At 41.4% G+C, this 25747-nt stretch overlaps 1 protein-coding gene across 4 annotated transcripts in view; it reads left to right on the top strand.

The window, feature by feature from the left end:
- ARHGAP22 (Rho GTPase activating protein 22) overlaps nt 1-25747 on the top strand; it is a 124055-nt gene that overhangs the window by 59514 nt on the left and 38794 nt on the right. The window contains exon 1 of one of the 4 annotated variants that reach the window (XM_088169078.1): nt 11770-12012. The exons of 2 other annotated variants lie outside the window; for them this stretch is intronic. In XM_088169078.1, coding sequence (XP_088025204.1) covers nt 11961-12012 — 52 coding nt within the window. In that variant the 5' untranslated portion in view covers nt 11770-11960. Of the gene's footprint in view, nt 1-11769; nt 12013-25747 lie in introns of those variants that run through there. One more of the 4 variants, XM_088169079.1, reaches the window with a different exon arrangement.

Here is a 25747-nt window from a genome sequence, read left to right as displayed (position 1 = left end):
ATTATTGTTCTGTCCTGTTGTTTTCCCCTTTAAGCCCAAAATGGCACCCCAGATGCTTTTGGTGGGAAAGATCTTGCAGGAACTGAAGGTCCTGGCAGGCTCATGAATGGGCAGCTAGCCCTCTCTCCCCACCACTTTGCCCTTTAGTGCTGCAGGTTGTTGGCTTTCAGACCACTTTAGAAATTTTTTTTTTACTTAGTAGCATGGCCCTATCATGTTTTCACATCCCTTTTACTAAGTTCAGCATCACCTTTTTTTTTACTTACTTTCTTGTCTTGAAACCATGGAGTGTTGTAGGGGAGGTGATTCCATCAGAAATTATTGCCTGTTCAGCATGAGGGTCAACTTGAATTGTTCCTTGTGTATATTCTCCATGGTTTGAGGTTTGCATCATGCTCTCTGGCTTATTTCTGGGTAGTATTGCAGAGACTGATGCTGAAGCTCACTTTTCTGATCCCAGTTCAGAAGATGTGGTCTTCAAGTATAAACGGATAGCTTTACAGAAAATCCCAGGGAAACATGAGGCAGGATTAAAGAATGTCAGTGTAGGGCAGTAAGGTTTATATCTACTGGTGACAACTACAGAACTGCCTGCCTGGTTGAATAGCAACTCAGCACACTCAATATTAATTTATAAGAAAACCTTGCATGGTATATGTGCAGGGAGAAGGGGTGAAACTAGCTCTGAATCACATAAGTAGTTGTCATAGCCTTGAAAAACTGTTTTCACTAGCTTGTATGTAGGCTGTATAGTAACAGAGCAGCCAGTAACATTTTACTTAATCTTGCTTTTGCATGGCTAGGTCACCCAGTAATTTTGTTGAAAACAAAAACTTTCACAGAAGTTTGATTTTCACAGAAATCAGACTTGTTCCAGTTTTGGTAAAATTACTTAATTTAGAAATGAGAAGCAGGGAAAGAGCCCTGTGTGTGAGGCTGAGAAGGTGTTCAGCTGGGCATACAGCAGGTAACTGTACAACAACATCCTAAGTTCACAGAGCCATTTAATATGTTGGAAGAGGATTAATGTGAGATCTCTTATTTTGTAGACCAAACAGCGCCTTCTTTACTGCTTTTATCACATACAAATTCCTTTGTAATTAACCATTCTCTGTCAACTTTGGTGGTTGCCAGGATTCATTTTTCCATTACACATGTATTATTTTCATATAATACATTATTTTTCATCTCATGTGGTTATTTTTGTCTTTGTAACCTAAGATTCTTTGTTCTACTTCTGTCACTGTAGTTTGCAGCACTTGTACTATCTTCACACGCTCTCACATATTTCTATTTACAGATCTTTATGAAGGTATTATCTGAACACTAAATAAAACATTAAAAGATGTGTTCCCTAGGGAGAGAGAAAGGTTGGAAGCCTCTGAATGGAGATGCAAGCAAAAAATCTAGATACAAAACTTGAAGAACAGCTGGGACTAGAGCCTCATACTGTGTGCATTTGATGAGAGATGTAACATGTACTGAAGAGCTGACAGTCTGTGGCTGTTCAAAAATTGAACATGGTTTTGGAGCTGTTAGTACCAAAGATGTAGGCATGTGATCCAAAGTACTGTTCTGATATAAATTCTTTTTGATGTTTCAAAAATTTTTTTAAAAGAAAAGCTATCACCCCCCAGGCTGTAAACTAGCAAGCTTTATTTTTACTCAGATATGGTCTGCTTATATAGATATGGTCTGCTTCTATCACTCCAGTTTTTGTTGGATTAGTTATCTTTTCTCCTGCAGCTGGCATAAAGCTGATGTATACTATTGTGTGCTTTCCCTAACTTGACAGAAATGTGATTGTGTCTGTGCCTGATCTAGCTCAGTCATGCCTTATTAAGTGATTTTGAAGCTTAGAGCCAGCATTAATTGTTGTGAGGCCTCTGCCATGTTACACGAGACAGAAATAAGTTGTCCTCTTCCCCATTTTGCATATGGGAAGCTGTGGCAAAGGAATCAAAGCCATGTTCCTGTTCAGAGCAGAACTGGCCTCCTCTCTGTCAGCTTCCTGCTCTTCTGCTGCCTACTGCATATTTCTTTCCAAGCTGAATACACTGCATGCTATGATAATGCCTATTTGAGAAGCCTGTCTGAATCTTGAGTGCCTCTGACAGTGTTGACATTCCAGACTTGAGTTTGACGTTCCAAACTTGAATTTCAGTCCTAAAAGTTCTGGAGCCATGGATACTGAAACAAAATCCAAGCACATTGCCCCTGATGCACTTTGCTTGTTTTACAGCCTCCTTGCAGCAAGCTAGCCCATTTTGTCTGGAATACTTTGCCCTTTATAGACCAACACTCTTTCTGAAATCCATAATTTACCATCTTCCTGTTGATTAGTGATCAGTTACCTTCATAGTACTTATTCTTGCTTGGACAAGTAGTCTGGCTCAGGACAGTAATTACATGGATTATTTCTCTTTGTTTTTATGTCTGCATGTAAAATATAAGGAATGATAACACTAAGCTTTATAGGTAGTTGGAAATTTTATACTTCATAATAATGTAACCTTGATCCTTATGTTCAAAGGTACTGTCAACCCTTGGTCCCTTTAAGGCAGAGTTAGTGGCAGGTATAGAACAGTTTGCTGTCCACCCAGCAACCACTGTCATGTGTGCAAGGTCTTTAGAGCAAAATGAGGAAACTCTTATTAGCATTCCAGAAAAGATCTAAGGAGACAAGATGACTTCAGAGAGGGTTCTCACACTGGTTGCAGCAGTCTACTCAGAGGTCCTAAATACAGCCACCCATGAATCAAAGGCATGAGTGCTAGAACTTAAAATGCAGACATCCTACTGCCATTCTCTGGAACCATACTTCACATACATTGCAGGAATGGGGAAGAAAGCAAAACAAAAAAAATAGATGAGGAAATGTGTTGCTTCCCATCTCCACCACAACACCAACAAGATGCTGGTATCCTGGGGAAGATCATCAGTTTCTTTGTTTTGATTAAAGTCTCAAGTCTGTGTGACATTCTGAAACTTGTTTCAGCTAGCAGCATTGAGGAGTACATAGTATATCCTGAACAAAACAATTTGTTTGCTGTTGATACTGTGGGCTAGAACTTGTGAATCAAGATGTTCCAGGCTGCTTCTTTTTCCAGATTGTTAGATAAACTCATGGGATCCAACTCTTTTGAGCCTAAAATATATGAGGCTTTTGAATACCCCTGCTCTGATCCTTCTCCCATCCTGAGACCTCATCCCCCTCCCTCCCCATCCTGGGGCTGCATTATATGCTTGACATAAGCTGTTTATCCCTTGTTATCACCTCTAATCAATAATCATTTCTCTGTCTAAATATTTAATTCTCAGTCTTTTGGAGTAGTATCAGGATTGAAAAACATAATTTTTGTCAGCTGTAGGGAGCAGTAGTCCCCAGCTCTTAAATTGAGATTGTCACTGCACAGGTGGTGATGGGGGAGCTGTGTTACCTCGGGTTTGTGTGCAAGTGATTAGCAGTAAATCATCTTAACCTGTTATACGAGGGTATTTGCATCACCACTGGTGGCTTTTGGAGTTAACATCTCAATTACTGGCTCTTCAGATATTCGAGTGTGTATCACTGCATTGGCTTCAAGTGTGTGTGGGATATTTTTCTGCTGTGCACTGGGGGAAAGAAACTTGGAGGGAAGGAGCTGGAGTGCAGTTCAAAGCAGAATGGTGATGAATTTGCATCGTACATTGAGCCTCACATCTGTAAATTCAGTATGAAAGGTGGAGAGTGTGTTTCACTCCATAAGGATGAATAGTAAAGCAAAGTAGTGCAGGCTGAGAGGTGACACGTGTGGGCTGTGTGCAGTAGAAGAGTGATGAAGATGCTGACAGTCCTTATCAGTGAGGCTGGTGGTGTGGAGTGCTTAGCTGGTGTTGATGGATCAGAGCACTTTGAGCACAGTGTGCCAATGTCTCCTGCTGTCTGTGCTACTCCACAGGAAAGAAGCTGTCTGAGCCCCTGTAACTCTCACCTGCAAGGCCTTTTGTGAACAAAGAGAAGCTTTTAGGGCTAAATCTGGATACCACTGGAGAAAACTAAAAGCATAGTTTGGTTTGTTTAGGGGAGAGGGTTGTGGTTTTGGTTGTTGTTTTTTGGGGGTTTTGGGCTTTGTTGTAGGGTTCTGTTTTCCTTTAATTTTTTTTTTATTAGTTGCCTACATTTTTTTCTTGTGAAAGTGATGATCTCAGGGTAAGAAATCTGGGAAAAGATATCTAGAGAAAGGCATCCTGGGGAAAATCAGATGAGAGAGATGTTGAAATTACTTTTCAGCAAAGCAAAACATTCATTTTGTGTTATCCCAAGACAGCAAACTGTCTTTCAAATGTTTTTAGTTTATTTTTGCATTGATTGCTTTTGCTGAGCTTTTCTTCTGTTGTAGATCAGCTTTTAGATAAGAAACATATTTATCAGTGAAGACACTGAAATACTTTCTGCAGAATGTAATACCTTGTGAGGTTTTAATTTAGGCCAAACCCATTTGCACTGAATTAAAAAAAACTCTTCTGATCTCCTTGAAATACACTTTCATTTCTTCTGTCTCTGTTCTGTTGTGAAGATGCATCTGTGAATAAAGGTACTTAAATTACTCTAGGTGTACCAGTCTGAAGCTGAATGTACATTATACTCTCTTTACTGGTTAAGGGTGAAAATAGATGCCCTCTCTGATGAATACCTGTGCCTTAGCAGACATTGCCAGTGCAGTCAATTATCCATTGCCTGTCTTTACAGGAGGCTGTTGTCAGCATGGACTATAGGACGTGTTATGGTAGCAGCTCTGCAGCTCCATTTCTCTAAGCTGAGGGTGTGCTGGAATGATACTCCAGCCTCCTACCCCTCTGGCACCCCTGGAAAAGATCCTAGTTTAAATCCAGCCCTGGAGCTCAGTGAACAGGCTCAGTGAGCCCAAAGCTCTCAGCTGTGGTTTTGCTGGAAAGAAGTGGGATAAGATCCCTCAGTGGAGGATAAATCAGGCTATGCTGACATCATTATTGCTGACTGTGATTTTGGCCCAGTGTCATGGCTTTATTTATTTCTCCTTCTGTACCTTGAAATACAGGCAGATACGCTGCATTGAATAAGTCTGTTTTCTAGCTAGGATAATTATTGTTGTAATTGCCAGCTCTGAAGAGAAGGTGTTTGCCTGCTGTCATCTGTGGTAGAGGCAAAGGGAAAATAGGAAGGTCACTGTCAAGTTTCTGCCCTGAGGAGGTGTCATCCAAGAAAAAAGGGATCCTGGCCAGTACAAGTCCCAGGAAAGCAGTGGTGTAACCCTTAAAGAAGATGCATTCTTATTTAGGAGTCTTACAGGAACCTGTGCTGTCTGTTTCCTGCCATTTGTGCATGAAAGAGAAGTTCTGTCTCAGTCTCTGCCCAATGGAGGGATGTGAAAATAGAAATACTGAAGTATAGTACCTTGATTCTTCTGCCTGACTGTAGCATAGAATTCAGATTCTGTTCAAAGCCAGTGACTTGCCAAGGCAGATGTTATATGCTTGAATGAGTTTAATAAGATGATCAGGACTCTGTTTATCAGTTTGGCTTGCTCAGAGCAGTGCTCCAAACATCCAGGGAAACAGGAAGAAATTGTAATTAAAGGCAGCTTTGAAATTCAGTATGTGACTGATTTGCATTTTACTATTTTATTCCTCTTTCCCCTTCCCCTGTAAAAGCCTGGGGAGGTTTGCATGGTGAGACTGGCATTGCTGTGGTGCATTATCTATGCTTGAGGGACTGTGGAGTGACAATTGTGTAATGAGGATGAAAATCGGAGCTTACTCTGAAGAGAAAAAAACCCCTTTTCCCTTAACTGGTGCCTGGGGCCTTTCCTCGTCTCAGCTGTGCATGTGGGGCAGAGCTGTGGTGCAGGGAGTGCTGTGCTGGAGAGCCCAGCAAGAGACTTGTGCTGCTTGGGGGCTTGTCTGGGGCTCCTGACCAGCAGCTCTGCTTTGTCTCAATTTCCATTATTCTGTTCAGTCTGGAGAGTACATGTGTCTGTGCTAAACTTCTTGCTAGGAACAGAACTGCATCTATTTCCTTTGCTGAGGCTGTAAGCAAAAGCTCCTTCCCCACTCTCACAACACTTACAGATTTAGTGATTTATTCTGTTGTCACTAAAAGCCGTGCTTTGCTTTTTTTAGTGCCCAGTTGAAGCAGTAAAAAGGTGTTACCAATCAGTTTATTGTATCAGTATCTCTTAACTAACCTCTATAGATTTGCCATTTTGTCTTGTTCTGCTTTGTAAGTGCTGTAGATACATTTGCCCTCATCTTGTTCTAAGTACCTGAATAATTTAATTTATTTCATTTCCAAAATGAATTAAGAAAAGCGTGACGAGGCTCTGACAAGAGCACACAGACCTGAGGTCATATGCAGTCTCATTGTGTATGTGTTTTCCCTTGAAAACCCTAATTCTAAATACTATGATTATGTGAAACTTGCAGCTTTCATCAATAAAGAACAAGTCTTTTAATGCTTCTGGATTTAAAATAAAGATACAAAATAGGATCTGCAAAGGCTCAGAAACCAGAAGATAGATAATAATGAAAAATTCCCATTGGTTGGAAGCCCATCTCCTGATTTTGGTGACCGATACTTATGAATGCCTGAAGTGGCAATGATTCAGAAGCCAGATTGTGTTCAGGCTGGTTGACCAACAAAAGTCACTGTTACTTTAGAAACATGTCATTCAAAATTCAGTTAAGATAAAAATGCCTTCTGAAGCTATTTGTGGCCTTCCCATTGCACTGGAATCTTCTGAACCAGGTGGGTTTTCATCACATCACACCTACCCAGCACATCTATCTACCCTCCATGTAGTAGGGAAACAGCATCTCTTTCCCTACCATTGCCTGTTCCTGTTAGGAAGGAAAAAAAAAAAAAAAAAGGGAGAAAAGTAGGGCAAACTCTGTAGCCTTTATGCAGGGAAAGTCCCATCAACTTCAGTGGGAGACTTGGCTCAGGGAGAAGTACAGGAGCCAGGCCAAAGTTTTCATTCTGGTTTTTCAGAAGCTAGTATTTCATGCTTGTAGATTAATGCCACATAGCTTTGCAAAAGTGGCTTGTGAAATTCCTTCAGCTCAGTGGACTTCTGCCATTTAATTCCTGCAACTCCCAGTCGTTGTGTTTTAAAAAAATCTGTTCTTCATTGGAACGTGTTTGCCTGAATGTGACATTAGGAATACAGCCAGCAGTGCTCGAATATACTTATACATTGGCATACATTAAACCCCATCCTTGCTAAGGGACAGATAAGCATGAAGGGTCTCAGTGTTCTCAGATGAATCATACTTATCTCATCAGTGGGTGCCTTGATTTAATGAAGCCATAGTATGTTAATGTTAACACTGCAGAAAAAGCTGAAAAGTTACAGGCAGCCATGCTAACTAGCTACAAGCATTTAAAAGCCTGGGCATGAGCTCCTACTTGGCTATTCTGGCCATAATTAATGATGACAAGTATGTTGGAAAAATAATTATTTAGCTTGCTTTTAAAGACAATTACTTTGCTTGAGGCAAATGAGGGGGTGGGATTTATGTGGCTGTAATAAGCATATGTAGATGGCATCTTCCCAGAAGAATATTATAGCCACAGGATCTTTTTAATTGACCTGAGATTCCTTTGTTCTGCAGATAGAATTTATGTATGTGGTCACAGAATAAAATGACCCTACTTGTTCTAGGGCAGGCTTAGCTCTAAACTGCTGAAAGGAAAAAAAAGACTGCTTTTATCAGCCCAATCAACAACAGATAGAAATCTCTCCTGGTCACTTTGTAGGGGGGAGAAATCTTTTTAAATTGGTACCCTGAGTGCATGCTCTTTTCATCTGATAAAATATGAGTTGGGGGTGTGAAAGCAGGCTGAGGTGAGTATTATTGCAGTCATCTGGTATCACTTCTGTGTCTGGGCTTGCATAGCACAGCAGCTTTTGCCTGGCACACCACGATGCCATCCTCTGACAGCCACCTGCCTGCTCATTTACCGTGCTGGGCTGCAGAGCCTTGGACGCCGAGCTGGAGCTGGGGAGGGAGCACCTGCTTCTCTGTCAGCTGCCACTGTAGAGCATGGTGTTACTGTGTGATGGGGGCACCTCCAGCCCTCCTGCCCACCCCTCGCTGGCATTCGGGGCTGTGAGAGCCACACACACTCTCATCACACAGTCTGTGATCACATCCTGGAACAATAAGGCAGTGTCTTGCTGCCTTTCTCTCTGAGTTTCATGCTAACTGGGCCTAGGTGGGAAATAACAGCAGGAAATCCCCCGGGGCAGTAATCCAGTGGAAAATTTCAACGTGTGCAAACAGCTAATGACCTTTAATAGAAATCAGGAGTTTTCATGTTTGTTGTCAGTCATGTCATTGTTCGTCTAAGATGGTAAAATCCTCTTGGGCCACAGGAGAGAGAAGAGGAACCAAAAAGCTATGTGCTGGTCACATATCAGAAAAATCTCCCTGATGTTCCCTTTTTTAATTGTGTGGTGGTTATACAGAAGTCACCATCCCTTTCTCCAGTTTCCATCTGTAAGATGGGGAAGATGATACTGACTTTCAGTAAAGTGTTTTGAAACCTGATACTGAAATTTGTTAAAGAAAAGGCAGTAATGAAGAGTCATGGGTGCTTTTCTCCACACTGCTTAGCCTGCTGCTAATAGTAAAGTTTGTGTTCTGTGCACTCCCAAGTCACAGGATCTGAAGCTGGAGGAAGGAGGATATATAAAACAGGAGAAACCCATTAATTGTATGTTAATGTGGTTTTGGTATGATGATACATAACAGAAAAATTTAGATTTCTTGCAGTCCCAGATGTATCTAGCCCTTTCTAAAAGCATTACTAAAGGAAGCAGCCTTAACAGTGGGTGAATGATAACATTTGATGGTTTGGGTCCAATTCATTCTGTTCTGTGTGTCTGCAGATTTTTGTCAAGATGGAAATTTTTACCTGATTTCAGTCTGTTTGGAGAGCTGATTAAGGAAAGCTATGCCTGCGCAATAGAAGAGTTGCTAATACTAGAGGATAAAGAATAAACACTTCTCTCATCATGAAGATACAAGGTCTTAGGGTTTCTCTAAGTAGGCTGTGGTGGTAGGAGGTGGGGAGGGATAGAGAGAGATCCTCTGTTTCATTGCCCTGGATGAGAGATACAAATGTTTGTTTACCTGAGCTCAAAGTCCTCCCTGGAAATTGCAAGTCTAACAGGAGGGCAACCTCTGTTTTTAGCTCCAAGGGCAGAGTGAGCTGGAAATGAGGCAGAATATAGGGTACTGGAGTTAAAAGCACTAGGGTTTTGTGCAAGGTCATTAAAGGGCCAGAATCTTAGGCAGCTGGGAGGATTACTGCATTAGTCTGTATTTGACCCTGTGTTAAACTGGCAGAGAAGGGAGTTCCCTTGTGGTTGTGCTGTGGTTTTTTGGTTTTTACTGGGTATTTATTTTTTTTTTTCTTTTCTTATTTTTTTTAATTTACTGAGTGCAAAAAGGCAGACTTAGTTCATCAGGAACTCCAGCCTGGTGTGTTGCTGAGTGTGGGGCATGCTGGCAAAGAGGAAGCTGGATGTTTTGAGGGCTGTTTGGGCATGACATCTTTTCCCATATACCCCGCAATGATAGCATGAGGAAGTGTCATGAGGTTCAGGGATGAACTCAGAGTTTATCCTGACTGCTGAACTTCTCCTTCAAAATAACCAGATTCCAGAGCAAATCCTTTTTTTTTAGGGTCTGCTGGAAGGAATTAGGAGTGATGGAAAGGGCCCATACCCCCAAATATTTCCAGATATCCATGGAAAGATTTGTGAGACCATAAATTATGTTAAATCTGGGAGAACATGTGAGGTGTTTTTTTGATGACACAAGATCAGGCAGTATTTCCAGATTAAATATGGTGTAGATTGGGCCATCTCCAAGGCAGAGCAGTAGCAAGCTTGGGCTCCCATTCCAGGGTGATGTGTTGCTGTAGCAGCTGGGTAATACAGAAGTTCCACCTGAAAAAAATGCTTCCTCCTTATATGATACTGTACATTCCCCAAGTCCAGCCCACAGCCTGCAGTGGTTCACAGATGGCAGCTGCCAGTATCACTGACTCATAGGGACTCTTTCCTCATCTCTTTCCTTTCTACTGTTCCTCTCTGCTCAATACATGCTTAAGAACCAAATAGGATTTTACAATATCAGGTCAACCTGACCTTAGCTTGAGGTGTGCTATGGAAGAATTATTTATGCCTGAGAGCTTGTCAGCTGATTTCAAAACTATATAATGAAAGAGCAGACAGTTGTTGGGTTGTTTGGTTCAGGGGTTTTTTTTTGTATGATGGTACAGATACAAGAACAATGAGCCTATTGAATATCATGGGATTTATGAATTCTAAACTGTGTTGAAGTTTTTCAGATGGCAAACTGAATGGATTTTTCTTGACCATAAAACTTGTCTTTCCCAAAAACTCCACATTTATTTCTGTGATGTCAACAAATGGTTCAAGAAAAGGCACAGCTATGAGCTTTCTGTCTTGTGAAGTGTAGCCCTGGTTTTTACCAGGGCTTCATTACAGCATTATGTCTTCATTATGGCATTGTATATTCTTTTCCCTTATAAGAGTACTACTGATTTTCTTCGTATCACTTCCTTTGCCAGTCTAGAAAGCTGACTTCAAATCCAGTCAGTGGGTAAATTGTTATAGATTACAAATGTTTTCTTCTGCTGGCAAATAACTGTTTTCTTGTATCTTAGTGCACTGATGACTTGGCAGTACCCCAAAGGCTGGAATCAGTAAAAGTCAAGAGCTAAAACACTGCTGGAAGTATGGATTATTTGCGTTTATGCATTTTCCATAAATCCATGAACCTTTAAAAGGGGTCAGTTCCATCATGAGTTGGGTCATGACACATAGAAGGACTTAAAGCATAGAAACATTAGTCTGCCCAAGGCTGTGTAGTCAAATTTCTGGCATTGTCCTTTATATTGCAAGGAATGAGGTGTTGCCTGCCCAAGCAATATGCTGTGGTTGACTGAATCAGAGGTAGGTGACTAGGAGGGGGCAAACACTGATAAATGTCATTGCTGTTAAATGTACTATCCCACCTAGATGCAATTCACAAAGATACAAAGTCAGTAGCAAACTGCCTTAAACTCTCCAGAGAGGCAGCAGAAGCAACAGGACTATGACTGAATTTCAAAATCAGGTCATCTTGGTTGAATAAAAGCCAAAGATTTTTAGGAGACCTAAAGGCAGCATGGTAGACTAAAGGGAAATAAACAGCTGTAGGAAAAAGCAATGGGGTTAAGCCCTGGTTCTTCTCTTATTACTTACTGCCCAAGAGCCTCAAAGATTTTTTTTTTTTTTTTTTTTTTTAAGATAAAAGCACCGTCACACTGTTGCCCCATTTGAAAACAGGGAAACTGAGGCAAGGGGTAGTAGGATGACTGTCTGGAATCAAAACATCCTGAAGCAAGTTTTCTTGTGCCTAAGTGGAAATGAGGAGATAGCCAGAAGTGCCCAAGGACAGAATGAAGACATAACCCAGTAACATGACAGGAGATTTACAGTGCTACATTTTCTACTCAAGACAAGAACTGGTTAATAGAATCAGGTTTTTTTACGTTATCCAAACCTGTTGTGGTTTTTTTTCTTCTCAACATATGTTGCTGTAGCAGCTGAGTAATGCAGAAGTTCTGCCTGAAAAAATGCTTCCTCCTTATATGATACTGTACATATTGTCATGGAAATTGTCCTCATTTCCCCTGAGCACACTTTAAATAACTCGAACAGCAGTGCTAATGAGCAGAAAGATATCTGCAATCCCCACCGTGCAACTTGACATACTTTATCCCACTCTGAATTCCCTTTGCTCATCTCTGAGCATTTTAAAGATCTGGTACAATAATTTGCTTTCTCTCTTTGGTCTGTTCATTTCGCTCTTACACTTGATAATAAAAGGTCAGCTTTGGCTGGAACCTTAGTGTTGCAGCCATGCCGTTTTTTACTGCCAAATATCTTAAGAAAAGCAAGTGTCTCCGAAAGGGTAAGTCATGATATTTTTGGTGTGTTTAGTGTTGTCTGTTTTGCTTTAAATCACAGTAAAGGATTTATTTTGAATTAACAAGCGGTGGAAATGGATCTATTCATACTGCCTGTCGTCTAGCACTGGGGGTTTTGTTATGCTGTGTGCAGTTTTGGTTCGAGATACAGTGTATGTTATTATCTTGCATTTTACATTCAGAAAAGCCGACTAAGCGAGAGGATGTTTAACTCTTTAAACATAGAGCATGTGTTTTGCACAGAGATGGAATCCCTGATGCAGAGCAAAACAGCAACAGAGAATATGTGTGTTTGTTTTTACAGATAAGTTTGGGTAGGCAGCTGAGTAATGGTCTATTATTTTTTGTCTCTTTTGTACAAAAGGAGCATTTTATTTTCAATCTACACTGAAATGATACCTAGTGAAGGAAGAGCATATTTCCTCTTAGCATCTTTCCTGTGTAGGGGTACCTGAGTGCATGACTCCATAGAGATTTTAGCTTGCTGTTGTAGGTTCACTTGGTGAATTGCTGTGTGGGCTTTTTCCGGAAATACTGATTTTTCTCTAGGTACACACAAAATTCTTCATGAGAGCAATCTACCTTTAGCATTGCCGAAATTGACAGTGTAGTAAACTCCCAATACACACATTGTAAATTATTTGCTTTCTTTGCATGTGTCTTCATTGTGATATTTGTTGTTTAGCCAGCAGTCCAGCTGTGGGGTTTGCATAAAGGAGAATGGCAGTGATTTCGTGTGTCTGGGACATGCATTTGTGCCAGGGGATCTGAGGAATCTAACTTGCTCACCTGGCTAATTTTACATACATAAATGCCAAGTAATATATATATATGTGTTTATTTAATATGTGCATTTCTCTAATTCCTTGTTTGAATATTAATTTTTTCTAAGGGATACATGCAAATGGGAATTGTATAGGTTTTCATCACTGCTGCAAAGTTGAGGAAAACGTTTTAGGAAAAAAGTTAAAGAAAACCAATTTGTAGTACCTTTGTGTTTTCTTCTGGGTTCCTATTTTAAAATAGGATTGCACAAGAACTAGCTGTTGAGATGTGATAATTTAGCTAAGCTGACTTGTAGGTGCTGGTTCAAACTATTTGGTATTTTGTTGAGTGAAATGTGTACACCTTACACAAATTTACACAATAATTCAGAAATTCCTAAGGATAGAATCACCTCTGTAAAGCTTTTATTAGAAGGAAGGAAAAATATTATAACTGGATTATTAACTTGATTGTGCTAAAATATTTTTTAGAGTTTTGCTGTACATGTGTACATATAAATTCCACTTTACAAGGGGGCATAGGATGATTTTTGCTCATCTCCTCGGGCACCCAGCTGTCCAGTGCTTTGCTCCCTTATAGTATGTGCCATAGTAGCAATTGTTTCTAGAAAGGTGCCTGCCTCACCTGTGTCTGCACTGCAGGGAGGGGCTGATGGTGCAGCCAGGAGAGGAAAGGCTGAGCCTTTAAGAGACAACTGAGGGATGTTCAGGGAGCAGCAGCCAGTTGTACTTTGTGAGTCACTACCAACAGAATTGTCAGCCAACTGAACTGAGGCTGTTTCCTCTTGGAGCCTGTTTCTGCCAAAATCTTCCTGATCTGTGAAATCCATCAGACTGTCCAGAACACCTGGACGGGGTAGGGATCCTGATTCCTTCTGGTGCTGTGTGCTCTGTGTGTCCTTTCTCTTCTTGCTGCCAGGACAGTGTAGGAAGGGCAGTGCTAAGGCAGGGTCTGAGTGGGAAATGCTGAGGTAGCTGAGCTTCTCCATGAGCTGTTCAGGATCAGTCTGCTGCTAATCTTGCTTTGAAGAGGCTGGACTCCTGACAGCTTTTGAGCCACTTCCCATCCAGTTACTTAAGGCAATCCCCTTTAACTCCCTTTCAGAAAGCACTTAATTTGCAGAGGGTTTTACTGCCATCTGAATAAAGACATCCATCCCAGTAAGTAAATGTGGTTGTTCAAAGGTGTTTGATGATTAGAGTGCCCTGGGCATAGCATCAAAAATGTGATTGCATAAAAACTGTAGTAGCCACAGGCTCCAGTGGATCTGACCTTGCTGTCCTCTGTGTCTCTGAAGAGGGAAGGAGCAAACCATCAGGAGCTGTGAGATGAGTGTATGATCTGTGGTCTCTTCCCACAGGTCCAGAGGGTCTAGGGACAGAAGCTGGGCTATGGACAAGTTCATGGCCAGAAATACTGGTTGAATGGGAAACAAAACTCCCAGGTAAATGCTCCTGGTTCAGCCTTGAGAGGCAACCTGCCCAGATTAATGTGAGAAGTGGTCAGCAGAGATGGGAACTGGAAACTGATTCTCCAAAGTCTTATAGCCCGAAATCTCAGCAAGTGCAGGATTTTGTGTCTTAGCTCTTTTGTACCAGGTTGTAGCTGGAGCCTGTTTCTTTCCAAGTGAGATTTATTCTCACAATGTGCCATTTTATCTCCTCACTAGTATTCCAGGCCAGGCCTCGCTGTGTTTTGAATTAATTCTCTATTTGTTTTTGTGGAGGCTGCAGGAGTTTCCAGACTTGCCTGAAATGAAACAACCAAGCCGAAGTACAGTGTTCTCTCTTGCTGTATGTCCTTTGCTATACAGACTGCTGGGCACATGGAGACTTTTTGTACGTCTCATTTGGTGATACAGCCTTTCCCTACTCATACCATTTGTTAAACATGCAGCAATGACAGATTTGGGATTCTAAAATTCCTTTCTTTTTCCTATTATCAGTTTTAGCCTCCATCAAACTCCTATCAGTTACATCCACACACACACACCTTAAATAAGGCATCAAAACAATGAAACCATTTATTAACCTCTGCAGCCTGTTGTTAAAACCTTCGATTTTCTCATTTTTTCCAATAAATTTTTGTTTTCTTTGTCCATTCCCTGATCACTGGCTCAGTACTATTCAAAGCTGGGCTATAAAATGTCATATAGTCATAATTGTCTCTGATCTGGAAAGTCATTGTCAATTTTTCACTTATGTCTTCATTTCTAGTGGGCAAAAAGAAACTTTCAGCTTTAGGAAAGCCTTTTTCACTTTAATTCAAAAGAATTTAATAATGAATGTTTTATTGCCAAGTGGTCCTTAGTTTTCTGCAGCTGTAGATTTACAGGACTTCAAAGCTGGATGATTAAGGTGCAGTTTTAGTTTGTAGCCAGGCAAGCCAAACAATCTAAACTTCAAAGGAGGGGAGTGTTCTTTAATGTTGTGGGCTCACCCTTTGTGTTCAGCAAATGGAACTGCTGGGGAAAATGCCATGTGCAGCAGGCAAGTGATGTGGCTGCCACTCCTGGGAGAGGGTCTGCTGGTCTGCTGGCTGCTGCCTGAGAAGAGCAGCCCACACCCAGCAACCTCAGGATATTTGATAGCTGACAGCTAGGTTGTTTTTGCATGATGTCGACCTACAAGACTTTCTGCTTTGCTTTTAGTATTCTTAAAGTTTCTTTCTCTGGAGACTTCCAAGGCTGGTCATGCTAGAAGGCAGGATTTGAGCCTGAGCTCTGTTACCTCCTCTGCTTCATTTTGTCTGTGCCTGTTTTCCTCTGATGTGCTCACAGGATGGATGGTTTTATACACATTATGAAAGTTGAGAAAGGCTGTCCTGGCAAATGGAAGCCATTCAAATTCAATCCATGCAACACTGATTTGAGGGAAATGTGGTACAGGACTGGAAATGAGGATGCTCTGCATCTATGGCAGTCGTGTTGAAAAGGGGCCACTGTTATTTTGCTCTTCTGTTAATACTTTGTGCAGTTAACCCAGCTATACATCTCCAGTTTGATACAGCAGGGTTAGAGGAGAGAAAAAAGGAGCTAGACAGAGTCATCATTAGGTGGACCTGGAAACTGTGTGTGGCTTTTCTTTCCACTCTGGAGCCTAAGCAATGTAACCTAACCCTTTGTGTTTTACTCAACTCCTTATTGCACTTACCTGGTGGATGCTCCAGTTCAGAAAGTAGAACAAAAGCCTCATGATGAGGCAGAAAAGGGTCTGGATAATTCTTACTTCTTGAACTGGTGTGTTATTTACTAGGACTGTTTCCCTGACTAAAAATCAGTCTTAAAGATCCCTACAAATAAATTCATTCCATAGGTTTAGGATGCAACAAGGTGCAAGCATGCAATGGTGATACCCCATGGTGTCTGAGATGAAAGCAAGGTGCTTGGGAGTAGAGGATGAGTTCACAGACAGTCTGGATCCTGACTGTACACTTGCCTGTTCTGAGTTGTTGAGCCCCCAGGAAACAGTGTGCTGGACTCCATGGGCTGGGAGATCTGAGAGGAGCTGCCAGGACACCACAGAGACATGGCTGTTGTTCAGTAAAGGACTTGCAAAGCCACGTGGCTCTGGTGCAAATCCCTCTCATCAGTATTAAAACCTGAGTGGAGTTGGGGCTTTATCCAACCAGTATCTAGGCTTTTGTGGAATCTGTCTCCACAGGGCTCTGGGATTCAGCAGCAGAGGCCAGTGCTGCCAAGTGCTCTAGAGCAGAGTTGGCCAACACCATGCTGCCTCTCAGTGACCCATGTGCACACTGCTGGCAGAGTGGTGACTTCAGCTCACCAGTTAAACCTCTCCAATGACAGGAGGTGCCAGGCAACCTCTGGAGCTGCTGAGTGAAGGAACAGCTTTGTGAGACACAGTACACTCCTAATTTCTGATGTGGCTTTCCTGTTTTGAGAGCACTGCTTTGATGAGAAAATGGCCTCCTTTTCTCTCCCATCCTGTGCTGGGAGAACAGCCTTCATACTGTTCAGCTTTTTTTCTTTCATTCTTTACTTTCTGCTTTCTAGGGCTGGCACTGCCCTTGCAGTTCCACACACCCAACCCTCTCAACAGTATTCCTTGCTTTGTGAGAATCAATGTTTGATTAATCCAGGTTGCCCAGCTGTGGTACTTGTATTTTTCATTCTGACTCTGCTAGCTGATAGCCAGTATCATACTGGAAATCACTGCGTGTCTCTGTATCTCAGTTCTCCACTGGTGTGTAGGAATTTCTCATTGTGGCATTCAAAGGATTTTTTTGGGGTTTTTTTTGTTAAATACAGAGAAGGCAATTCTCTACTGATGCACAATATAACCTTGTAGTTTCAGTCTCTGTGCCTTTTTTCCCAAAACACTAATATTTAATTCTACGTGAAAAGCATATTCCAACAATGGAAAATAGGGTTTTTTTAAAACTTCTTTTAATTTCGTTGTTAATAGCTACAGCATACACTGAAATAACTTTTATTTTCATATACTTGTCATTAGATTTGTTTGCAGTTACTGTTGTGTGACTATTCCATATTTGAAAAAGGCCATCCAAGCTGTGTTGGATGTTTTTGATTGGACAGAACGGTGAAAGAACTGGACTAGATGAAGCTGATCTGAGGATAAGGAGTATGATATAAAGAGTTCTTCTTACTGTTGGCTTCCTGAGAATCAGCCTTCCTCATATTTAGACCCACAGACTGGATTAGAGTATCTGCAAGCAGGAGCATGTGAGGCTTACAGGTGCTTGACTGTGCACTTAGAAATATGCTCCTTCATTATGATCATTACAAGCATGTAGTGATTTCATGATTAGTTATCCAGATCACCTAACTGGTGATCTTAAATTAAACCAGGCAAGAGAATTAAAACCTCTCTGGAAGCCTGGAGGAGCTGTGTCTGTTTGACAAGTGCTTGCAGATTTGCTTCAGAAACCATGGATTGAGTTTTCACTTTGAGGTAAGTGGCAGAGTCCAGACTTTGAAGACAATAGTTTACTGCTGTCTTGGGTTTCTGCTTTCACCATATGAACCGTTTAAATAAAGAACATGATATAATGGAACCTTCTGTGTCTTTAATGCTAGAGCGCTGAAACTGGCTGTAGTCACAAGCCATAAAAGCTTATAGCCCTCTTGTTTTCCCCTATGTTTTAGATTTGTGTCCCCTTTTAGGGACTTTCAAATTAATCTGATTGCCTTTAACTGAAAAAATGTAAAAGGGAAAAGTAGGGGGCACTTGCTATCCTCCCCTCATTCCCTCTGTTACCTGACTGGGGCTCTGACAAATCATGAAGCCATCAGTAATTCTTTTTCTAGCCTTGCAGACCATTAGCCCAAACGGTTCTTTGATTTCTGAACCATGTCCTCCCAGCCCCCTGTGTGCCACAGCTTCACTATAGATACATAATTCATTATCTGGAAAGCTGCTGTTTTAATGTAATATTTAACAGGCAGCAGCTCAGCAGCTGTCCCCAAGGTAAGGAAGGCAGCTTGCTGCTGGCAGCAGCTGCTGCCTTTAGGCTTATCAAGATTTCTTTGTTTTGAAACAGAAGCTAGAAGGCTTTTTAATACATGCCCTGTCATTGGCTGAGCATATTCTGCTTTCTGGCTGTTACTCTGCCTTCCACTACGAAGACAAATTATTGTAATTCATTCTGCCTGCAATGGCTGCACACAATTCTGTGCTCTCAAGAAAGGAGTATGGTGAGGAAAGAGAGGAACCTTACAAGCAGATATTTGTGCCCTGTTTCCTCCTTGCATTTTTTTTAGTGGACCAGCCAGGCTCAGTGAATCTGTGCAGCAGCCCAGCTTATGTCAGCATTTTCAGAATGGGCTTTCTGTTTCTATAAGCATAAAAATACACAAATATATTGCCTATAGAGGGCATTCTAAATAGTGAGGGTGATATTCTACTGGTCTCATGCAAGTTCTAGTTCTCTGTGGCCTAAATCTGTGTAATTAGATTTAATTTATATTGTTCATACCACTGGCAGAATCAGTTCAAATGGCAATGCTGGCATTTCCATTCAAGTAGTATATCACAACAAGCATTAAGCAAGGCTTTTTACTTCTTTGGGATAAGAGCTTCATCTTTTGTATTTGAGCATCATAAAATGCACTGATGGCTGGGTTCCCCTAGAATATGTGGGTCTTAAAATGGCCATGTGTAAACTGCATGTGCCATGTTTTTCTTGCTCTAGAGATAACTGGGGTGCAGTTACAGAGTTTGGCTGCCCAGTGTTGTCATCCATGCAGCAAATATGCTCTGGCACCAGGAGAAAGTTGCTCTATTACATTTGGTTGCTGTACACCCTGTGTTAGCCTCCAGGACTTTTGAGGCAGGTCCCTGTGAGTTGTAATGTCTCCTGAGCCTGTCTCCTTTCTGTGCTCCTACAAGAATTTCCCTTGTTAGTAAAGAGACTCTGTCTTTCTAGGACTGCGACCTAGCTTTGATCAGTCGCCTTTGCTTGAAACATGACAGACCTGCAAACTTTCGTAAAACATAGAATTGTTTAGAGGATGTTTTGGAAACATAGTGTGGCCCTCAGTAGGTGTCAGTGTGCTTTGCTAAGAGACTGTGAGTGCTGGTAGAGTGGAGAGGAGGCTGCTGACCCAGGTTTTCACATACAAGGATTCCCTTTTGCCATCTAATTGTTCTGCATGAACACTATCAGGACAGAACATGTAGACTACAGAGCCTTGCAGATCTAGGAAGACCAGTGAAAGTTCAAGGATTTCTGTGGGAAGGATGTCACTTCACTGGCTTTGCCCTAGCCCACGAGTACTGAGATGTCCAGGTAGGAATGTGGTACCAGCTCAGAAGCTGGTGTTTGGAGGGGCTGGGCAGCAACAGCTCCATGGCTGATTGATGCTGGTGAACCTTCTCCACTGTGAGAGTGGAAGCTTGTACAGCAGAGATTGAGGAAATTCTGCTGTGCTGGATAAAAATGTGAATAGTCCCAAACCCTGAACTATGCTTGTATGAGCAGTCTGCCTGAACTGTGATCTCTAAGGTTATGCACCTGAGCTTTACTCTCTGCCTCTGTAATTCCAAGGTGCCTGTGTCAGCTTGTCAGATGAGACACTGCCTATGATGGAGACACACAATTGTCAGGATGGGATGCAGTGGAAGGGTACATCTGTATGGAATATTGGCAGTGAATGTGGCAAAACAGAACTTCCACTGGGAAATCCATTCAGAAACATTCCGTGCAACATTCCGTTGAACTTCAGTGGGAGCAAGGCCACCAGCTGAAGACATTTCTCAGGATGAGTTGTTGTTTGCCTATCAGGTTTTTCATTTCTTGTTTGAATCTGATCTAAACCAGCATGTTTCTGAAAAGTGAGATTATATCAGCTAATAATTAACCGCTTCAAAGCGACTTCTGTAGGCGTTCTGATAATGCTGCTGACTGGGAGGGGTTTGTTCATTGCCAGTGAGTGGACAGAATTAGAATTGATGTCTCTAAGCGTTGTTCTAGTAGCAGTTGTCCTAAAGCACAAATAATTGAGACCCAGCTTTTTGCATTGCCAGCTTGGAGTCCTTCAGCCATCCACAGTTGTGTTCTGAGTGGCTGCAGTGCTGGGCTCGAGTGACAACTATGTACTTCCCATTTTTCCCAAGGAGAATTGTTGTGACAGTGAAGAATGCCGTGTGTTTGACAGTCATGTTTAGAAGAGTTATTGCACACTCCATGCAGGGCCAGATACAGGAGGAGACTGCTGTAAACCTGTTAGTCTGTGCAAACTGTAACAAGGCTACAGACTTGGATCAGAATATCCCAGAGCTCTTAAGTTTGGATGTGGATCAGCAGCACTTCCATCTGCATTGTCTCATCATTAGTATTGGCAAGGGTTTCCTCAAATTTGTCAACGTTTTGCCAAAGGCTTACAGTATATATGCTTTCACATTTCAGTCCTTTTTCTGTGTTAATGTGACAAATAGCTTCGTTTTTTGTAAAGACAAAGTCTGCAACTGTTGAGTCCTTAATGATAGTCCATTAATTTGCTGCTGCCAAATCTGTGCTTGTAAAGCTTCAGTTACTTTACTAAAGAAGATAATAATGTTGGTAATTGGTTGGCTTGAATTTCTGCAGTACTCTGTATTCAGTCTAGAGAGAATCAGAGTCTTTACAGGCTCAGCTAAAAGCTCTGGCATCTGCAGCCTGAGCTTCACCAGTGGAAGGCTTCTGTTACATTCTCTTTAGCTCAAGGTTCAGAGCAGTGGCTAAGATGGGACTCACGTAGTCTTTTAAAAATACAGTGAGGATGTCTTTGGTTTCATGGTGGATTATGTGCAAGAGAAAAAAAATGGGATTATGATGGGCAAGGTAGAGGGAGAAGGTGATTGTAGAGAGATGTGTTCAGAAGGCATGAACCACTTCATTCCTGTCATGGAGCAGACCTGGAAAATGTTAGCACAATAGTTCAGAAAGAGTGCAGAAGTTGGATATTATCTCTCCAATATGAAATTATTAAAGAAAAATAGATAAGAATTCACTACTCTGATGTCGTGGTAAGTAATTTCTTGTCAGAATATAAAATTTTCCTCGACTTTCGTTTTTGATGTGAGAGATTTGAAGAAATTTATGAGAATTAGAAAATTACTTGTGGTTGCATGGTAATGCATAAAAATTATCCAGTCATTTTCATTCAGATTTTTCAAAGCATAAAGTACCATCATCTTTGGTCAGGAAGGAATTTCCTCCCTTATAATAGCATGTAAACATAACCACAGTTGGAATATATAATTTGATACATTCTTCAGAAGTGTTGAGCACTTGCTGCTTTGGAGAACCACGTGGAACCATATGGCCTGTTTTGCATAGCTGTGCTACTATTTTCTGAGTCTTTCATACGTACATTTGTAACTTCTTTTCTGTACCCTCAAATTAAGTTGCCTTAATTTAGATGCCTTCTGCAACGTGCCTTGTAGGGACAGACACAGAACTCCTACCAGTTGGCTTAAATTGCTTCCTTGTGAATGTGTGGCTTCTGCTGGCCTGAGAAAAAAATCATTTCCTCTCCTTTCAAATCAGAGGTTAGCACAATGACTGTAGGCACATAGTCCAGGCAGTTCCACACCATCAGCATAAAGGACTGGGCTCATTGCAACTCTAGACCTGAAATACACTGAGGAAAGACAGTAAGGGTTAATTTTCTGCTGGAAATTGTGGAAGAGTGGAGGGTAAGGGAAAGCAGCCTGCTGTTGGTACAAGACTCTCTGGAATGTGCTGGGGAAAAATTTTCTTGCTCCCCCTCATCATTCCCACTTGCCATCACCAGGTCTTCTTCCATGAGCAGATGAAATTACTTCTTTCCCCCCTTTCCACCCCAGCACACCTGTAGAGAGGGGTGGAAGTTGTCCTTTGGTATTCTAAGACACATACCATGAGGTGAGCAGGTCCCTGAGAGCTGGTGACAAGTCAGATTCTAAAGGAAAGATTTGTGAGTTCTGGAGCACAAGTATGCGTAAATGGAAGAAGCTGAACTACAATTATGCCTAGGCTCTCAACAATTTCAGATTCTTTTTCATTAGGAGCTCTGGCAAGGAAAACAGCATTAGCATTGGCAGAGGCAATACTATTCCCTAAATTTGTCTGCTTTGTCAGTAGATACTGCTGTCAGAGGCAGTGAATGTGCCATTGCACAGTGAGAGCTCCCCATAAGAAGCCTCTGCCTCTAATGATGCAGGCTCTGAATTGAACGTGCTCAATCTCCACAGTAACCTCCTATCAGGAAACATTTTTGAGTCAAGAGCCAGAAGGGTTTAGAGTAGTCTAACTCCTGAGGCATCTTTGGACATGATTAGAATACTGGTACTCTGGAATTTACACTTGGGTTGAAACATGCAAGTTGCAACAAAGATGGTGTTGTGCAGCTCCTAGAAATTGCTGGTGTAGTAGTTGTCCTCATGTTAATTATTGTTGATTGACTTCTCTTTGTGACCCTCCTTGCTGACCTCCTGAGCCAGCTGTGACCATGGTGGAAAGTTTTCATCCCTTGCTGCTAGCTAGTAGAAGCTGATAGCAAAGCAGTTAAAATACAGTTTGTTTATAGGGATACTGTACAGTGTTGTAAATTTCACAAGCTCCTGAAACCTCTGTATTTGGGAAGGCAGTGTGATCATTGTTAATGTCTGTTCCTTTTATGGAGCAAAGTAATTGTGGGCAGAAGGTGGAGGGATTGGTGCCTCAGCTGTGCTGGTACAAGGGAGATGCTGCATCCTTGAAAAAAAAATGTACTTAGTTGCATGTTATGTCTGAGCTCATCTGAACTCTAAATATTGGATTGCTGCAGTAGAAGTGACCTTTCCTCCATTGTGAAGTCACTTCAGCCGACCTAAGCTGTACTCCATGGCCACAGTGAGCAGCACATCCCAGGCAGCACAGTAGGAGTCTCTTCTCTAAAACTGCCTCTTCTCAAGTAGTCTCTTTTCAAATAACTGAAGACAGGGAGATGGGAGAGCATGGGTGTACTAGTACCACAAATATGTTTTTATTGCCAGAAGTATAACTTAAAAATGACTGAGCCTTTTTTACTGAAACTTTGAGAAGTTCAGACAAGGGCAGATAAAGCATATTAAGGAAAAATCAGCTCAATTAGATCAAACATTACACAGCTCTGAACTCATGTAAGCAGGTTTTACGAGCAGAATTTCAAGGTCAATCTTGTGTGCAATTCTACTTACTTTATCTTGAGGAGTACTTGAAGATATTTTTCTCCCTTCCTCTTGTCTTGCATCTTTTTTTTTCTGCTTGCTGTGGTTCCTGGAGTGTGACATCACTTACTAGCATTTGGCCTACCTGGAAGATGGATTTTGTTTATTTACAAGGTATTGCTTTATTTGAAGTGGGTGGTAGTCTTAAACAGTTCTTTACTTTAATTAATAGATAAAAGTCTAGAGTAATGTCACATGAATTATCAAGAAAGACATCTCCAGGCAGGAGAGTCAAGCTAGCCAGACACAGGTTTTATGTATAACAGGCCAAAGATTTAGTTCAATCTTCATTTCTTTCATATAGTTTTAGTAATCCTACACTTGATCCTGACAACTGACACAGACCACTAGCCTTAAGTTTATAAGGGTTTTCTGTAGTCCATGTACTAGTACAGAGAAGCTTTATTAGTGACTCTGTTCATGTTAAATCTTGTCAGATGTTTTTGCATAAGAAACCACAGTTCTGAGGTCTCATCTCTTTGTTGGTGCATTTTTAAAGCAGTTTAATGGCTTCTGAAACCACAGAAGGCATGGGAGGGGAGAAGAGATCACAGGGCTTTTGGATTGCTTAATAGATGTCAGTGGCTTTGGAGTGTTTGCCTGCTTTTGCTTTATTCTCTGCCATGAGGTCTAAGATATGGTACCAAAAAAACATTTACGGACTCATCAAAATCCTCTGCAGTGATTTTGACTTGGAAAATTTTATCAAGTTATACTTGTAATTACCACGGAACTTGCTGAAATAAAAAGTGCTTAAGGAAATTAGGCATTTAATATTTGACTGAGAAGTCAATGAGATTTTAGTGCATACTTGTAAATCCTGCCCTAGGAAAATGTGAACTGTGTCAGTTTGAGCTGAACTTCCTCATTACAATAAAAGGTATTTAAGATTTCCTTTTTCTCATTGCCACAACCAAATGAACACTGAATGTTAAAATCCCCCTAAGCTCCTTCCAAACTGTGGAAATGAAACACCTTTCACCTACAAAGGTGCCTGCTTCTTTAGGAAAAAATGCCATTATATTGTCCATTGGAATTGTGACACAGTGAATGTATTTTGATTCAAAGCTTGTTTCTTTCATTTGCACTCCACATGATACTAAATTCTTGTCCCTTATTTTTTCTTAGTTTTGTATGTCTTTTAAAATATGATCATGCATTTACTCAGCTCCAAATAAACTTCCAACTCATATATTCCATATATACATAGACGGGTGGGTGGGGATAGATGGACAGATACAAACAAAAAAATCATGGCAAGCACACATCACTGTTTACTGTACTGTTTATTCCTCTCAAGTCATACTCATGCTGGAAAACCCCCAATTTTCCTTGTTTTTATCTCAATCCTTGAGTACTTCAGAGTTTGCTTGCTGTTTTTTTTCTGTTCTCAGGCAGCCTAAATGGACCATTTAAAGATGAGTTTCATATTCACAGCAAATTTCCCTATTAAAAAAAAATCAGAAAAAAAAAAGGCAAAAAAAAGGCAGAGAAGTTTAAACTGATGCTGATGGCAGGTTAACCCAGGATTCAGCTGTAACAGACAGGGTCTATCTCCAACATTCAGGCTCTGAAAACCTTTGGTTGAGGTGGAAAGTGCTCAGGGTAGAGATTCAACATCAGCTGGAATCAAAGGTAAGAAGACTGAAGAAAAGGAATTAGGTTTCAAGTGTCTATTCAAAGCATTCTTAATGAACTTTAGCTTATTCATTGATATTTCTTTCATCTCTTGATCCAAAGATCAAGACTGGTTTTCTTTGTTTTGGTTTTTTTTTCCTGCTGTGCAAAGAAAGATTCCCTCTAGCAGAGCTGCCCTTATTCTTGACAGAATTCATCTCCTCATTTTTCACCCTCTTTCATTATCAGAGAGATCTTTGAGCCCCAAATTCTGATACTCACCTTAAAGTCAACCGTAAAGCCCCGGTCAGGGAAGATGAATCATTGCAAGTGTTCTTTCCAGCAGCGAGAGCTAGTTTTTGACCATTTGTCAAGATCTTTGCTGCTGCTTGTCTGCAGCCAGAGGCTTCCTGTCACTGCTTGCCGTAGCACCGAGGGCAGCTGGACCTTGGTTTGCCCCCAGCCTCCCTTCCCCAGCCCTGAGCCGCGCTCGGCCACCTGCGCTTCCCTCTCGCTGCAACACCACAGCTCTGTCCACACCAAAGCAGGGCAAACAGACGTGCCAGGGTGTACACAAACACAAACACAGCTCTGTCCTGGTGCAACCCCTCAGGAGGCTCAT

The sequence above is a fragment of the Sturnus vulgaris genome, chromosome 8 (genome assembly GCF_052056855.1).
Source record: "Sturnus vulgaris isolate bStuVul1 chromosome 8, bStuVul1.hap1, whole genome shotgun sequence".
NCBI lineage: Eukaryota > Metazoa > Chordata > Aves > Passeriformes > Sturnidae > Sturnus > Sturnus vulgaris.
The sequence above is the reverse complement of the archived record's forward strand: the minus strand, read 5'-3'. Positions and strand labels throughout refer to the sequence as shown.